This window comes from Nerophis ophidion, linkage group LG02 (genome assembly GCF_033978795.1).
Source record: "Nerophis ophidion isolate RoL-2023_Sa linkage group LG02, RoL_Noph_v1.0, whole genome shotgun sequence".
NCBI classification, from domain to species: Eukaryota; Metazoa; Chordata; class Actinopteri; order Syngnathiformes; family Syngnathidae; genus Nerophis; species Nerophis ophidion.
The window spans coordinates 78,047,981-78,066,600 of record NC_084612.1 but is presented as its reverse complement, the minus strand read 5'-3'; the positions used below and the strand labels follow the sequence as shown (position 1 = coordinate 78,066,600).

General features: G+C 43.4%; 1 protein-coding gene across 4 annotated transcripts in view; it reads right to left on the bottom strand.

Annotated features, from left to right (window-relative positions):
- arhgef10la (Rho guanine nucleotide exchange factor (GEF) 10-like a) overlaps positions 1 to 18,620 on the bottom strand; it is a 254,732-nt gene that overhangs the window by 82,259 nt on the left and 153,853 nt on the right. For all 4 annotated transcript variants that reach the window (XM_061892200.1, XM_061892202.1, XM_061892203.1 and 1 more), the window contains one exon: positions 2,056 to 2,177. In XM_061892200.1, the coding sequence (XP_061748184.1) occupies positions 2,056 to 2,177 (122 nt within the window). The remainder of the gene's footprint in view (positions 1 to 2,055; positions 2,178 to 18,620) is intronic.

Sequence of the window (18,620 nt, the reverse complement as noted above, 5' to 3'; positions counted from 1 at the left end):
GGAGGACAGTGTGATGGCAGGAAGAAGGTATGACACGCTCCTGATGCATGGAGGACAGCATGATGGCAGGAAGAAGGTATGACACGCTCCTGATGCATGGAGGACAGTGTGATGGCAGGAAGAAGGTATGACACGCTCCTGATGCATGGAGGACAGTGTGATGGCAGGAAGAAGGTATGACACGCTCCTGATGCATGGAGGACAGTGTGATGGCAGGAAGAAGGTATGACACGCTCCTGATGCATGGAGGACAGCGTGATGGCAGGAAGAAGGTATGACACACTCCTGATGCATGGAGGACAGTGTGATGGCAGGAAGAAGGTATGACACGCTCCTGATGCATGGAGGACAGTGTGATGGCAGGAAGAAGGTATGACACGCTCCTGATGCATGGAGGACAGTGTGATGGCAGGAAGAAGGTATGACACGCTCCTGATGCATGGAGGACAGCGTGATGGCAGGAAGAAGGTATGACACGCTCCTGATGCATGGAGGACAGTGTGATGGCAGGAAGAAGGTATGACACGCTCCTGATGCATGGAGGACAGTGTGATGGCAGGAAGAAGGTATGACACGCTCCTGATGCATGGAGGACAGTGTGATGGCAGGAAGAAGGTATGACACGCTCCTGATGCATGGAGGACAGCGTGATGGCAGGAAGAAGGTATGACACGCTCCTGATGCATGGAGGACAGTGTGATGGCAGGAAGAAGGTATGACACGCTCCTGATGCATGGAGGACAGTGTGATGGCAGGAAGAAGGTATGACACGCTCCTGATGCATGGAGGACAGCATGATGGCAGGAAGAAGGTATGACACGCTCCCAGGTGGATCATTTCACACCTTTCTCACACCGGAAGATGCCAACGTTTCAGAAAGGCTGAGAATGTTGTGGAATGACGACTCAGCATTTGTTTGCAGGTGCTCCAAATGTTTTCCACCGAGAACCAAAACGCTGAAATGTCAAAGCATGCCTGGAGCCACGTTGATATTTATACAATACATACATGTTTTCTAACTTTAGGGCTCCCCTCAAGTTTGGTCCGAGGGACCCAGAAGGCATAAAAATGTTACAAATAACATTGAAACATTTTTATGTTCAGTTTTTTTTTCAATGCTTAAATTTGTAGATCAACTATGTGTCTATGAGTCAAAAAAAAAAAACCTCAAAAATATTTTTATGTTTAATGCCCTTTTTGTCAAATACATTTTAGGGTAAAAACACAAATCATGCAATATTTTCCACCCAAAAAAAAGTAAAAGTGGAATATTTGATGTGAATTAATTGCACCATTCATGCTGAAAGGTACATACAGCTTTTGGAGCAACATATGTTGTTATCATGGACGCCCCTGCTTATTTCAGCAACACAATGCCAAGCCAGGTGTTACAACAGCGTGGCTTCATAGTGAAAGAGTGCAGGTACTAGACTGGCCTGCCTTTAGTCCAGACATTGAAAATGTGTGGAGGCTAAAATATGAGGCAGGAGACTGTTGAACAACTTAAGCTGTACATCAAGCAAGAATGGGAAAGAGTTCCACTTCAAAAATGTGTCTCCTCAGTTCCCAAACCTGCACTGAGTGTTGTTCAAAGGAAAGGCCATGTAACACACTGGTAAAAATGCCTTTTTTGACATGTGTTGCTGCCATTACATTCTAACTTCATGATTAAATTCTAACTTCATGACTATTTGCAAAAAAGAACAAAGTTAGTCAGTGTGAAGATGAAATATCTTGTCTTTGTTGTCTATTTAATTGAATATAAGTTGAAAAGGATTTGTTGTATTCATTTTTTATTTAGCATTTACACAAGCTGACAACTTCACTGCTTCTGGGTTTTGTATTATGATACTTTTTAAAGTTTTTATTTTTTAATAATTTGTATTATTCTGTGCTGCGGGCTTTTAACAAATGAGCTGCGGGCCCCGGGGCCACACTTTGGACGCCCCTGCAATAGGGCGTAAAGGTTTAAAGAAACAGGCACTAAATGAGCGCCCTTTAGACAGAGAGCTGAAAAGAGGAAGATGACACTCTGCAACAAGATAGCCCACTTGCCTTTCTCTCAGGGGACTTGGTGGCAAACACAGGCATGCGACTGGCCAGCAGCGGACACCAAAAAGGAGCCGTGGTCTTCTCCTCGTGCTCGCCAGACAGCCAGCCTGGAGAGTTCTCCTCCCCTAGAAGTGCAGAGAAGACACAATCCTGTTAGTGGACCATCCACCTCTAAATGTAATACCAAACTACATGTGGCCCCCTCATCACGGGGCCAACATTCACACACTAGGGACCATTTAGTGTTGCCAATCAACCTATCCCCAGGTGCAGGTGGGAGGGGCCTATCCCAGGTGCATGTATTTGGAGGTGGGAGGGGCCTATCTCGAGGTGCATGTCTTTGGAGGTGGGAGGGGCCTATCCCCAGGTGCATGTCTTTGGAGGTGGGAGGGGCCTATCCCCAGGTGCATGTCTTTGGAGGTGGGAGGGGCCTATCCCCGGGTGCATGTCTTTGGAGGTGGGAGGGGCCTATCCCCAGGTGCATGTCTTTAGAGGTGGGAGGGGCCTATCCCCAGGTGCATGTCTTTGGAGGTGGGAGGGGCCTATCCCCAGGTGCATGTCTTTGGAGGTGGGAGGGGCCTATCCCCAGGTGCATGTCTTTAGAGGTGGGAGGGGCCTATCCCCAGGTGCATGTCTTTGGAGGTGGGAGGGGCCTATCCCCAGGTGCATGTCTTTGGAGGTGGGAGGGGCCTATACCTAGGTGCATGTCTTTGGAGGTGGGAGGGGCCTATCCGCAGGTGTATGTCTTTAGCTGTGGGAGGGGCCTATCCCCAGGTGCATGTCTTTGGAGGAGGAAGGGGCTTATTCCCAGGTGCATGTCTTTGGAGGTGGGAGGGAACCCACTCAGTCACGGGGAGGACATGCAAACTCCACACAGAGCGCAGGATCAAACCCAGGAACTTGTTATTGGGAGGCAGACGAACTAACCCCTCCCACACCGTTATATATATTGTCTGGATAAATTATGCGATTATGTTCATCAGTCAACTCATTAATGTTCATTTTCAATCCATCAAGATAAAGAAAAAAATATCAAAATCAAATGAGAGTATGTTATTTATGTAGTTTGCTCATTCTCCTCCACTGATGCACTAACATCATGTGTATCTACAGAGATACAAAGAATTGCTATTGCGACATCCAGTGGACACATTTAGAACAGCTGTTTCATTCAAAAATTTCAGGTTCATTTTCATACCTAGCAAACTCACCCCGCGGGCCGGATAAAACCTGTTCGCCATTAACCACGCGGCCCAGCCCTCTGGCCGTACGCTTGACACCCCTGCTGTAGACAGAAAAAATCCCAAGCCTGCAAAATACTCTCAGGTCCAATTGAAAACGGCGGTATAGAAAATTCCTGAATTTACTTGAAAGCTTCAGTTCTGAACTCTCGTATACCAGCGGCTGCTTTGTCGCATTCCTCGTCACTGTCAAGGCGAGAAGGTAAAATAGATGTAAATTTATGGCAGGGAGCTCAGCAAATAGTGCGGTTATGAATCATAACACACTTTTTTATTAACTCAGCTGGAGAACATATAGTCTCTGTAAAGCCTCCCGACACAAAGGACAAGCTGAGTGCGTCAGGCCAGAATGTCCACAATATTTGACTCTACGTCTTCCATGTTTGCCAATATTGCTGAGAGAAGCGGTATTATTGATTGTGTTGTTATTTGGGGGCGCACACATTCATTTTGCCAATTTTAGCCTGACCATTTGGACCTAAGGACACACAAGTCTAGCCTCACACTGACCTCAAAGTCAGCATTTCCCAATCAGGCTAACACATTCCGGACTTAATTGAACAAACACACTTCCACTTAGATCAGGACCACATCATGCTACAACTTGTACTATCAATCAATCAATCAATGTTTACTTATATAGCCCTAAATCACTAGTGTCTCAAAGGGCTGCACAAACCACTACGACATCCTCGGCTCGGAGCCCACATCAGGGCAAGGAAAACTCACACCCAGTGGGACGTCGGTGACAATGATGACTATGACTACTCACGTATCAAATACTACACGGTCTAGCTCCATCCTATCTTGCTGATTGTATTGTACCATATGTCTCGGCAAGAAATCTGCCTTCAAAGAACTCCGGCTTATGATTCCCAGAGCCCCAAAAAAGTCTGCAGGCTATAGATCGTTTTCTACTCGGGTTCCAGTACTCTGGAATGTTCTAGCAGTAACAGTTAGAGATGCTACCTCAGTAGAAGCATTTAAATAGCATCTTAAAAGTCATTTATACACCTTAGCCTTCACATAGACCCCCTTTTAGATCAGTTGATCTGCCGTCTATCTTTTCTGCTCTGCCGCCCTCTCCTTCGTGGAGAGGTTATAAGGGTGACCACAGATGACACGCTAGCTGTTCAAAGTCGGGACCTGGGGTGGACCACTCATCTGTACATCAGTTAGGGATGTCTCCACTCAGGATGATCTCCTGCTGGCCCCACTATGGACTGGACTCTCACACTAATAAATAGATCCACTATGGACTGGACTCACACACTAATAAATGGATCCACTATGGACTGGACTCTCACACTATTATGTTAGATCCACTATGGACTGGACTCTCACACTATTATGTTAGATCCACTATGGACTGGACTCTCACACTATTATGTTAGATCAACTATGGACTGGACTCTCACACTATTATGTTAGATCCACTATGGACTGGACTCTCACACGATTATGTTAGATCCACTATGGACTGGACTCTCCCACTATTATGTTAGATCCACCATGGATTGGACTCTCACAATATTATGTTAGATTCACTATGGACTCTCACACTATTATGTTAGATCCACTATGGACTGGACTCTCACACTATTATGTTAGATCCACCATGGATTGGACTCTCACAATATTATGTTAGATTCACTATGGACTCTCACACTATTATGTTAGATCCACTATGGACTGGACTCTCACTCTTATGTTAGATCCACAATGGACTGGACTCTCACACTATTATGTCAGATCCACTATGGACTGGACTCTCACACTATTATGTTAAATCCACTATGGACTGGACTCTCACATTATTATGTTAGATGCACTATGGACTGGACTCTCACACAATTATGTTAGATCCACTATGGACTGGACTCTCACACTATTATGTTAGATCCACTATGGACTGGACTCTCACACGATTATGTTAGATCCACTATGGACTGGACTCTCACACTATTATGTTAGATCCACCATGGACTGGACTCTCACACTATTATGTTAGATCCACTATGGACTGGACTCTCACACTATTATGTTAGATCCACTATGGACTGGACTCTCACACTATTATGTTAGATCCACTATGGACTGGACTCTCACACTATTATGTTAGATCCACTATGGACTGGACTCTCACACGATTATGTTAGATCCACTATGGACTGGACTCTCACACTATTATGTTAGATCCACCATGGACTGGACTCTCACACTATTATGTTAGATCCACTATGGACTGGACTCTCACACTATTATGTTAGATCCACTATGGACTGGACTCTCTCACTATTATGTTAGATCAACTATGGACTGGACTCTCACTATTATGTTAGATCCACTATGGACTGGACTCTCACACTATTATGTTAGATCTACTATGGACTGGACTTACACTATTATGTTAGATCCACCATGGACTGGACTCTCACTATTATGTTAGATCCACTATGGACTGGGTTCTCACACTATTATGTTAGATCCACCATGGACTGGACTCTCACACTATTAACTAGATCCGCTATGGACTGGACTCTCACACTATTAACTAGATCCGCTATGGACTGGACTCTCACACTATTAACTAGATCCACTATGGACTGGACTCTCACACTATTAACTAGATCCACTCCACATCCATTGCTTTGATCGCCCAGTGGGGGGTCCCCACATATGCGTCCCCCTCGGAGGTTTCTCATCATATCCCATTGGGTTGAGTTTTTTCTTGCCCTGATGTGGGATCTGAGCCGAGAAATGGTTGTGTCTTTTGCAGCCGTTTGAGACGCTTGTGATTAAGGGCTATATAAATAAACTTTGATTGATTGATTGAAGTTAACTTTAAATGGGTCTAAAATCCTGAAGAGGGTGCAGGATTTACCTTGTTCTAGAACAATGCTCTGGAATTGCTACATGAGGAACCCTTAGTTAGTAACAAACAGACTTAATTCCTAAATCGACAAAAACACTTATATAAATATATATATACTGCATCAGTACATCTCCCAGGCCCACAGCACTGGTATCACAGTCGATCTGGAACCTAACCTGTGGATGGCGCTGTGCAAGAACTGGTAGTGACTACAGCAGGGTCTTGCAGTTGAAGGCCACTTAGACACTCGAATGCCAATGCTAGGAAGCACCCTTCTTTTTTAGATGGTTTAGGGGAGCTTCAAGGTTGGCTTCTCTGGGGATGAACTCGTGGTACCGGCCGACCAACCCCAGACACCTCCAGAGACTTTTTAATGTCCGCGGGAGGATATGAAGATATTGCGGACATCTTTACCAAAAGTGATCTTGTGTTGATGCAGGTCCCACTTTCTTATGTTAAGTCTCAGGTTTCAAAAGTAGTCCGGTAAAATACCCCCAAGATTGAACCATCCAAAAGCCGTGACTTCGAACTAGAATAGGCCCTGATGGGTGGTCGTGGTGGTCTTTGACTTCCTTTCTTCATCCATAACCACTTGCTAATATCCGCTTTGCAGATCCAGAGACCTTAAAATATTTGGTACTCTGCAACGCTTCCAGTATCTCACGGAGTAGACACACGGGATATGTCGCGTCTTTCCGTTCAGGCCTCTGTAATCATTGGTGTTCCGTCTTTCCAGGGAGTCAACGCCACCGGAGAGGCCCAGAGAGATGTTCTTCAATCATTTCTGTTGTGTTATAGGACACTCAGTGAGCCCTTGGTTTCATCTCAGCGGTAGTCACGATTTTGTTGCGTATTCAAGCTGTTCTTTCTTGTTCCGTCTTTTTGCAATCCCAGTGAAAGATCTTCCATTAAGTATTTACAGCTTGAAATTAGGGCTAGGCGATATATCGATATATACGATATATCGCGGGTTTGTCTCTGTGCGATATAGAAAATGACTATATCGTAATATTCGAATATACGTTCTCACGCAGTTGCTTTTAGCTGCGGGCGTACACTTCAGGCTCTCCTTGCTCTTTCCCGTGTCTCCTTCTCACAGACAAGCAGGCGCACATTCTTACTGTTAGAAAAATTGTGTAAATTGTGTGTGAATTATCAAAAAACTTTCAGATCTCTTTTATTTAATTGAGTAGTTGAGAGCTGTCCTTCTTCAACCAAGCAAAGTCTTGGGGCATTCCGCTGTGTACGTTGGAATGCGACAAGAGGGGTTTTCTTTTGCCCTCAAAGACCCGCCGAAGCTGAGACCAGGACGAGCCCAAGCCCGAGGCATCGTCTTCTTTTGTCTTCAATGTGACCAAAAACAATGACTGTTTATTTACTCCCCAATCCTGTTTTGCCGAAGCTGAGACCAGGACGATCCCGGACCCGAGGCATCGTCTTCTTTTGTCTTCAATGTGACCGACAACAGTGACTGTTTATTTACTCCCCAATCCTGTTTTGCCGAAGCTGAGACCAGGACGAGGCATCGTCTTCTTTTGTCTTCAACAGTGACTGTGTGTATGCTCCCCATTCCTGTTTTGACATGTGTTGTTGCGCAAACATCGAATATCTAAATAAAAGAGGAGACGAAAACCTTTTCATCAGAGCTTGGTGCAGGAACTGTGCAAGGTGTACAGAGGCCATGTCTCTCCTCAGATCTGAGTCCAAATTTAAGTCTGTCTCTGTTTGATTCCTTGCCTTTTTGTCTTGTTTATTAGATGTCAACAGTGTTTGAACCTGACACTTACATACGTCACAAACTGTCACGTCATACGTCACATACACGCCCTCGCCCAGCAGAGAGGTAGCGGCGTGGCTAACGTTAGCTGCTAACGTAGCCGTACGCGAGAAAGATGCTGGTAGCAAATGAAGGAAGACTTAATTCGCAAGAAAAACAGCTGGGTTTCCATCGTCTGGCGGTGGTTTGGCTTCAAGTGGGAATATGTCCAACAGACAACCGTAATTTGTCAAGTGTGGGGGAAAAGAGTTGCTATAAAAAGTAGCATTACAGCTAATATGTAGCATCATTTGTAAAGTCACTCGCTAGAGAATGAAGAGAATTTCATAACCTTAGTAACATACCACATAGTGAAGGACCAATCCTATGTGATTTCCTATTATTAGGGTCCGCGGGCCCATTGCAAAAGGACTCCAAAGTAGTCCTTTTGCAATGGGCCTGCGGACCCTATTAAAAATGGTCCGTTTTATTATTATTATTCCGCCACCTCTTTGAACTGTAATTTGACCCCCTGAACATGCTTCAAAACGCACCAGATTTCACACACTCATCAGAACTGGCGAAAATTGCCGTCTAATAAAAAAACCAAACCCCAAAACTCAAAAATGCGCTCTAGCGCCCCCTAGGAAAAAAAAAACAGACTGCTTGTAACTTCTGTTAGCAATGTCGTAGAGACATGAAACCAAAACCTCTATGTAGGGCTAACTTAGACCTAGATTTCATAATTTTACTTTATACGGCAAAAATTAACGGAAATTTTGCAAGAACTCAATCAAAGCAAAATTTTCGCAAAAAATTATATTTTTGCCTCTTTGAGTTGTAATTTGACCCCCTTAAAATGCTTCAAAACTCACCAAACTTGGCACACACATCAGGACTGGCAAAAATTGCGATTTAATGAAAAAAAACAAACCCCAAATTGTAAAAATGCGCTCTAGCGCAATTTTTTAACAAAACACAGAAAAAACTGCTCCTAGGAAGAAAACACAGACAAAACTGCTTGTAACTTCCGGTAGGAAAGTCAGAGAGACCTGAAACTAAAACTTCTATGCAGGTCTCACTTAGACCTACGTTTTAATATAGACATTCTTCAGCAAAAATCAACAGGAAGTTAAAAATTACCCCTTCAAAATAAAACTTTTGTAAACACCCGTCACCTTTTTTCAAACGTTAGCTCCTCTGAGCGCGTTTGTCGTTTCGGCTTCAAACTCGCACAGGAGAGGGATTGAACCCTTCTGATTAAAAGTCATTGAAAGAGTTTTGATAAGTGCTCCGGTTTGGATTTTACGTGCCTTCAAAAAACCACTGCGCAAATTTTCCTAAAAAATGTCATTTTTGCCTCTTTGAGCTGTAATTTCACCCCGTTAAAATTCTTCAAAGTGCAAGTTAAAGCTCTACTATGCAAAGCGAATGCCATTTATCAACAACATCCAGAAACGCCGATCTGTAATTTCACCCCCTTAACATGCTTCAAAACTCCCCAAATTTTACACACACATCAGGACTGGCGAAAATTGCCATCTAATAAACAACCAAACCCTAAAAATAAAAATTGCGCTCTAGCCCCCCCTAGGAAAAAACCCAGACAAAACTGCATGTAACTTCTGTTAGGAATGTCGTAGAGACATGAAACAAAAACTGAGTAGCGGCGGCAGCAGCCAAAGGCGAACCCGACCAACGCTGCTTGCAGTTTTCATCTTATTTGACACTTAAAAGGTCTCTGACAATCTTGCAATTTATGTTTTGGAAGTGACTTGAATGTTTGTGCCATAGCTTAATAACTTTAATAAATACACTTTTGGTCGGTTGACTTAGTTGTCATTTCCCTCTCTGCATGAAAGTTTAAAAGTAGCATATATGAATGCAGTATGAAGAAGAATGTTTGAATGTAGACACATAGAATCATCATACTGCTGTCATTATATGCATCAAGTGTTCATTCAAGGCAAAGGCAAAATATCGTAATATATATTGCGATATGGGCTAAAAATATTGCGATATTAAAAAAAGGCCATATCGCCCAGTCCTACTTATAATACACTTTTTCATCCAAGTGCAGCATCATGACTTCCACGTGTTTCTCGGATTCTGACGCATTGTTCGGTTGAAGTCTTGGCGCTGATGAAGATGAATTTGCAGAAGAAAGACGCTCCGTCAGGCCCCCTGACGCAAAGGCCGAAGATATAGACTAATTAAATACACAAGTTCAATTGATATTTCAACATGGATCAATGCAAGGGTGGGATCTGTTAATTAAATCCTCGATAGTGTTTACTCGTCATAAACATTGCCCGCGTTTGAGCACGGCGAGATGGGGGAGATAATTGCCGGTGTTTGACAGATTAATTTCAGGGCTCTGCAAACATCCGTCAAGCGCCTGCCGAGCGAGAGACTTTTTGTTTGGAGGGGGAGGCTGCGTTTAATGCTGGAAGCGGGGGCGGTCGATTCGTGGCGCCGATATGCTTGAACAGCACAAAAGAGAAAAGATAACGGCTACATACAATACGAGGTTAAACTAATGTTATCTGAGCCCAGGCAGTTACCATGGCAACCCAGCAAATCCAAACCCCGGGGCTAATGGAAGCCAAAGCCCTGAAGACGGTGCGGGCGCGTGGACTCGCCGGCCCCCCCGCGGTGCATGTACACGCCGCAGGTTATCACGCGGCGGATTAGGAAGGAACGTCGGAGGCAACGCGCCAATCACCATATCCATCCCAGCACAGGCTTCGTGCTTCTTTTCCACGGCCAAACTCAAGCACTTTTTAAGGACTTTCAAGATCAATTCTCCAGTCTTTCCAGTAGACTTCAAAAGGGGAAAACCAGTGTGAATCAATCCATGGACTTGCTGTTTGAGGTCTCCAAATGCTGTCTGGAAGAATAATAGGGAAAGTCTCATGAAAACTTCGCCTAACATTGAAGCAGCAGTTATCATGAAACAAATGAAGCAGTGTGACTATTCAATGTCATTGGAGTTTGCAAACGTGTCTCCATTTGTCTTGTTTTGCACATTTCTTCTTCTTTTTCTTACTTACAGAACTCAATGACATGGAACAGCACGAATTGATTCACACCGTATTTGTGCTTGTAAACTGCATAATGTGATATAAATACACTCAATTTCACTCAATATTAACAAACCTGATTCACATTAATGTAAGGATAATAAATTAAAAAAAAATATTTAGTTTTTTCCACAACACCTCAGTCACCTTTCATTAAGCCCATCTAGCCTTAGAACTGTGGTTATGATAACAAATGAACAAAAAGACAAAAAGTTATACTTGTGTAGCGCTTTTCTACCTTCAAGGTATTCAAAGCGCTTTGACACTATTTCCACATTCACACACACATTCACACACTGATGGCGGGTGCTGCCATGCAAGGCCCCAACCACCACCCATCAGGGACAAGGGTGACGTGCCTTGCTCAAGGACACAATGAACGTGACAAGGTTGGTAGAAGGTGGGGATTGAACCAGGAACCCTCAGGTTGCTGGCACGGCCACTCTCCCAACCGCGCCACGGCGTCCCATGTTCGTTAATCAGTGAACTTGTTTGGCTTTCACTGAGGTAGCCAGACAAGGAAAACAATAAAGCAAGAAATGCACACAACCTTGTTGAGTGAAAAACTCCAAAATCATTCATGTTAAGTCAGCTCTAAGTTGTGGAAAAGGTTACAAATACAAATCATGCATTACATGACCTTCACAGTACAAACAAGTCCAATAATGAAACCAATTTTTATGCAATTAAGCAAAACGACAAAATGTAACTGGTTTGCTTTCACTGACGTAGTCGGACAAGGTAAGTAGACCAGTGTTCTTCAACCACTGTGCTGCGGCACACTAGTGTGCTGTGAGATACAGCCCGGTGTCCCGTGGGAGATTATGTAGTTTCACTTATTTGGGTTAAAAATGTATTTTGCAAACCAGTAATTATAGTCTTCAAATCCATCAATCAATCAATGTTTACTTATATAGCCCTAAATCACTAAATAAATAAATGATAAATGGGTTGTACTTGTATAGCGCTTTTCTACCTTCAAGGTACTCAAAGCGCTTTGACACTACTTCCACATTTACCCATTCACACACACATTCACACACTGATGGAGGGAGCTGCCATGCAAGGCGCCAACCAGCACCCATCAGGAGCAAGGGCGAAGTGTCTTGCTCAGGACACAACGGACGTGACGAAGTTGGTACTAGGTGGGATTTGAACCAGGGACCCTCGGGTTACGCACGGCCACTCTCCCACTGCGCCACGCCGTCCCTAATGTCCCTAATGTCCCTAGTGTCTCAAAGGGCTGCACAAACCACAACACAAATCACTACCACATCCTCGGTAGGCCCACATATGGGCAAGGAAAACTCACACCCAGTGGGACGTCGGTGACAATGATGACTATGAGAACCTTGGAGAGGAGGAAAGCAATGGATGTCGAGCGGGTCTAACATGATACTGTGAAAGTTCAATCCATAATGGATCCAACACAGTCGCGAGAGTCCAGTCCAAAGCGGATCCAACACAGCAGCCAGAGTCCCGTTCACAGCGGAGCCAGCAGGAAACCATCCCAAGCGGAGGCGGATCAGCAGCGCAGAGATGTCCCCAGCCGATACACAGGCGAGCAGTACATGGCCACCGGATCGGACCGGACCCCCTCCACAAGGGAGAGTGGGACATGATGTGCTGTTGTTGAGTGTTGGTGCTGTCTCGAGCTCGGCAGAGTAACCGTGTAATACTCTTCCACATCAGTAGGTGGCAGCCGGTAGCTCATTGTTTTGTAGATGTCGGGAACAGCGGGAGGCAGGGTGCAGGTAAAAAGGTGTCTAATGCTTAAACCAAAAATAAACAAAAGATGAGTGCCCCTAAGAAAAGGCATTGAAGCTTAGGGAAGGCTATGCAGAGCTAAACTAAAACCGAACTGGCTACAAAGTAAACAAAAACAGAGTACTGGACGACAGCAAAGACTTACACCGTGTGGAGCAGAGACAGCGTCCACAAAGTACATCCCTACATGACATGACAATCAACAATGTCCACACAAAAAAAAGATAGCAACAACTGAAATATTCTTGATTGCTAAAACAAAGCAGGTGCGGGGGAATATCGCTCAAAGACATGAAACTGCTACAGGAACATACAAACAAAACAGGAAAAGCCACCAAAACAGGAGCGCAAGACAAGAAGTAAAACACTACAAACGGGAAAACAGCAAAAAAGTGCAACTAAGTCAGGGTGTGATGTGACAGGTGATGACAGTACACCTTCTTTGAGACAAGAGCTATAGTCATGCATGCCTGCTTATGCTTTAATTTCATATCCAACAATTGCAGCAACAACTTTTTACAGTCAACCGAGTTTCGTTTTTTTATGATTTCTGCTGGTGGTGTGCCTCCGCATTTTTTCTAAGAAAAAAATGCGCCTAGGCTTAAAAAAGGTTGAAAAACACTGAAGTAGACAACCGAAATAATGGAGCAAAAAATACATTGTTGGATTTGTCATTTTCCCATCCAATGTTCATTAACAGGACAACCTCCCAGCATGACGGACAGTTATTTCTTTTTTGTTCTCATTAGCCTACGGGGTCAGACTGCTGAGACATGATGGACACTTCCAAGCATTTCCAAGCACTTCACTTCAAAATGCCAGCCTTTTCCAAACCTTGAAAACACAACATTAAAACCCAAGCGTTTACAAGGTTTCTAAGCACCCGTAGGAACCCTGCAAGCAGGAGGGGTCGCGTTGGGGTGGGTTTGACAAAGAGACAGGCGTATTAGCGGAGTGACCCCCCCACCACCACCCCCCACCGCCTGCCCCGCGCTGTGGGGCTGATTGCATGTCTCAATCACTATCGGCGCTCCCCACCCGCAAGGTGTAGCAGCCTTCTTGGCCACCGTGTATCAAAGCCCAAGGCCTCAACCCCTGCTTGGCGGGGAAGCGATTAATTCTGCAAGTGAGAAAGCCATTAATTCGGCGAAGCCTGTGGCCATTTCATGAAGCCCCGAGGCAAACAGTGGGGGCCACTCGTGGATGCATGAACGATGTGGCACTTAATGGAGGATGATACTGCGTCCACGCTGTATGTCCAGGGTATGTTGACAGAAAGGTGTGCAACATGTCACATGTAGACCACGCTGCCCTTGCACAAACACCTACCAAACTGAAAACACATGCCTCGCCACTACATACACTGTGTACTTATGTACTTACACCCTAAGCACATACACTATGTACTTACACCCTAAGCACACACACTATGTACTTACACCCTAAGCACATACACTATGTACTTACACCCTAAGTACATACACTATGTACTTACACCCTAAGCACATACACTATGTACTTACACCCTAAGTACATACACTATGTACTTACACCCTAAGCACATACACTATGTACTTACACCCTAAGCACATACACTATGTACTTACACCCTAAGCACATACACTATGTACTTACATCCTAAGAACATACACTATGTACTTACATCCTAAGTACATACACTGTGTACTTACATCCTAAGTACATACACTATGTACTTACACCCTAAGTACATACACTAAGTACTGTTGCGTTTGGACCAGATGTTCCTCCAAGCCAGGGAATTTAAGGTACTGGTCAATCCCAAGTTCTTTAATGACACATAAACTGAGTTTAAATGATCACCCAGAACAGAATAGGTATTTTGCAATTTATTCCAAAGCTTTGGAGGGACCAACCTAAAAACAACACATTCAAATCGCCTCGCCAGGTTGATCTGAAAACAGTACGGAAGTGCTGTGTTCTTCCATATGCCAATAGCCCGCACCCTCCAGAACGAATACACATGTCTATTGATCTACTTTAGCTTGAGACAGGATGAGATAAGGAAAAGGAGTATCCCTCCTCCTCACGTTCCTAAAGCCAAGTGCACCATGGACATGAGATTAAAAAATAGAAAGAGTACAAATGGAAACCACTAGCTATTTAAAATATGACTATAGAAAGAAATAGCTCTTGAATATGGATATATGTAGATATCTATCTCCGTCAGTAGTTACACCCTAAGTACATACAACCTTGATGGAGGTGTTTGAATGTTTTTACAGCACTTTATAGACATAATAGAGAAACTTTTATTAACTGGTTAGACTGCACAAGAAACAGAAAAACATACATTTGCTTGTCTTACATAAGGATTGTGAATGATAGGCCATTTTTTGTTTTGGTTTTACTTTTGTAGCTGTGTGTAGAAGTGGCTGGTTGCGTCTGACACACATGTTAATGTGTGCTATGGCTATGAGGTTGTTTTTACTTTGCCTCAGTCTGGACTCCCTCTCCAGGGGCCCAGGCATGGACTGATTTTAGTTTTCTCACCCTCTCCAGAGCGAAGCTGTTTCTCACCATTTTCGTAAGGGGCGATATGTTGCGGTTAATAGTATTCTGTCTTTATTTGTTGTTATTTTTACTTTCTGAATAAATGATAATGTTCATCGGTCAACTCAATGGTGTTCATTTGCAATCAAGATAAAAAGAAAATGTCAAAATAAATGATAAATGATAAATGGGTTGTACTTGTATAGCGCTTTTCTACCTTCAAGGTACTCAAAGCGCTTTGACATTACTTCCACATTTACCCATTCACACACACATTCACACACTGATGGAGGGAGCTGCCATGCAAGGCGCCAACCAGCACCCATCAGGAGCAAGGGTGAAGTGTCTTGCTCAGGACACAACGGACGTGACGAGGTTGGTACTAGGTGGGAATTGAACCAAAATCAGGATAGAGGATGTTATTTATGGCGTTTGCTCATTTTGCTTGAGTAATTTTTACATATGTAGCATAATATACAAAGATACAAATAATTGTTATTGTGACATCAAGTGGACACATTTAGAACAGCAGTTTATTTCATTCAAAAATGTTGACTCATTTTTAAACTGAGCAAACTCATCCCACGGCCCGGATAAAACCTGTTTGCGGCCCTGATCCGGACCTCGGGCCGTATGGTTGGCCTAGATCAGGGGTAGGGGACCTATGGTTCTAGAGCCAGATGTGGCTCTTTTTATGACTGCATCTGGCTCTTTGATAAATCTGAGCTGACGTTGCTTAACACGATAAATAATGAATAATTCCACTTGTAATCACAGTGTTAAAAACAATTTTCAAAATATAAATTATTCTCATGCATTTTTAATCCGTCCATCCGTTTTCTACCGCACCTGTTCAAAAAGTTGCGTCAATGGTAAGAAGTTATTCATTTATTATTGGTTAGTGTGGGGCTTGCCCTCCTGGGGTTTCTTCAGACCACCAAGCACCGACATGAGAGCCTGTTTCAGGGTTAGATTATTGTTTTATTTTTCAATAAGTCTCTCAGTTGTTTTCCAGCAATTGTAGTTCCAGCCCCAACCCCCGTCTCTCCTCCTGCTTGCTGCTTCTAACAGAGCGACAGGTGATTAGATAACAAGGCCCAGGTGGCCCGCAGGCCACGCCCCTCCACTGTTAGCTTCAGAATAACAATGTCATTACAAAGAATAAGAGACCTATTATACTCTAGAAATGTTGGTTTTACTTCAAAATGCACGCGTTTTGTTGTGTTCAGTGTTAAAAAAAAATATTATGTGGCTCTTACAGAAATATATGTCAAAATATTTCGCTTTTTGGCTCTCTCAGCCAAAAAGGTTCCCGACCCCTGGCCTAGATAATAGGGGGCATAAAAAAAGAAGTCCCAATCACGCACCCAAACCAAGCCTCAGCCCTACCCCTGACCACGCCCCCCCCTCCTGAAATCAGAGGTCTCAAGGTTGGCAAGTATGGTTAAAATACAATCTTTTGTAAACAAAGTAGAGACATGACTACAGCATATGTCTCTTGGCTCTTGGTGAAGGCGGGGACACTCCCTCCTGTTCACTCTGCCTTCTTCTTTGTCTCCTCATCAATCAATCAATCAATGTTTACTTATATAGCCCTAAATCACTAGTGTCTCAAAGGGCTGCACAAACCACTACGACATCCTCGGTAGGCCCACATAAGGGCAAGGAAAACTCACACCCAGTGGGACGTCGGTGACAATAATGACTATGAGAACCTTGGAGAGGAGGAAAGCAATGGATGTCGAGCGGGTCTAACATGATACTGTGAAAGTTCAATCCACAATGGATCCAACACAGTCGCGAGAGTCCAGTCCAAAGCGGATCCAACACAGCAGCGAGAGTCCCGTTCACAGCGGAGCCAGCAGGAAACCATCCCAAGCGGAGGCGGATCAGCAGCGCAGAGATGTCCCCAGCCGATACACAGGCGAGCAGTACATGGCCACCGGATCGGACCGGACCCCCTCCACAAGGGAGAGTGGGACATAGGAGAAAAAGAAAAGAAACGGCAGATCAACTGGTCTAAAAAGGATGTCTATTTAAAGGCTAGAGTATACAAATGAGTTTTAAGGTGAGACTTAAATGCTTCTACTGAGGTAGCATCTCGAACTGTTACCGGGAGGGCATTCCAGAGTACTGGAGCCCGAAATGAAAACGCTCTATAGCCCGCAGACTTTTTTTGGGCTTTGGGAATCACTAACAAGCCGGAGTCCTTTGAACGCAGATTTCTTGCCGGGACATATGGTACAATACAATCGGCAAGATAGGATGGAGCTAGACCGTGTAGTATTTTATACGTAAGTAGTAAAACCTTAAAGTTACATCTTAAGTGCACAGGAAGCCAGTATAGGTATATATGTATGTATATATGTATATAAAGGTATATACAGTATAGGTATATATGTATGTATATATGTATATAAAGGTATATACAGTATAGGTATATATGTATGTATATAAAGGTATATACAGTATAGGTATATATGTATGTATATATGTATATAAAGGTATATACAGTATAGGTATATATGTATGTATATATGTATATAAAGGTATATACAGTATAGGTATATATGTATGTATATATGTATATAAAGGTATATACAGTATAGGTATATATGTATGTATATATGTATATAAAGGTATATACAGTATAGGTATATATGTATATAAAGGTATATACAGTATAGGTATATATGTATGTATATATGTATATAAAGGTATATACAGTATAGGTATATATGTATGTATATATGTATATAAAGGTATATACAGTATAGGTATATATGTATGTATATATGTATATACAGTATAGGTATATATGTATGTATATATGTATATAAAGGTATATACAGTACAGGCGTAATATGATCAAACGTTCTTGTTCTTGTCAAAAGTCTAGCAGCCGCATTTTGTACCAACTGTAATCTTTTAATGCTAGACATGGGGAGACCTGAAAATAATACGTTACAGTAATCGAGGCGATTACTCATGCCTTCTTTAACTTTCTTGCTGCCTCTTTTTGCACTGCTCTCCAAAATGTAAACAATGGAATTGATCAACTGGCTCCTCAAGAAAATTGACAAGATCTTCCTGTCCTGTCGTTACTAGACACACCACGCACTCTTGGGAGAGGAGGAGTGACCATTCAGTCCATGATATCTAACAGTCTGGAATCATGATAACAGGACATCTGCTGATTAGAGTAAGCCTCTCCCTGATGTATGGAAGATGCTGGCAGTCATTGAAAGCACCATGAAGCTGCCACCAATGATTGGAAGTCGCGGGCAGGACTGGTGGACACTCAGACTTTTGTG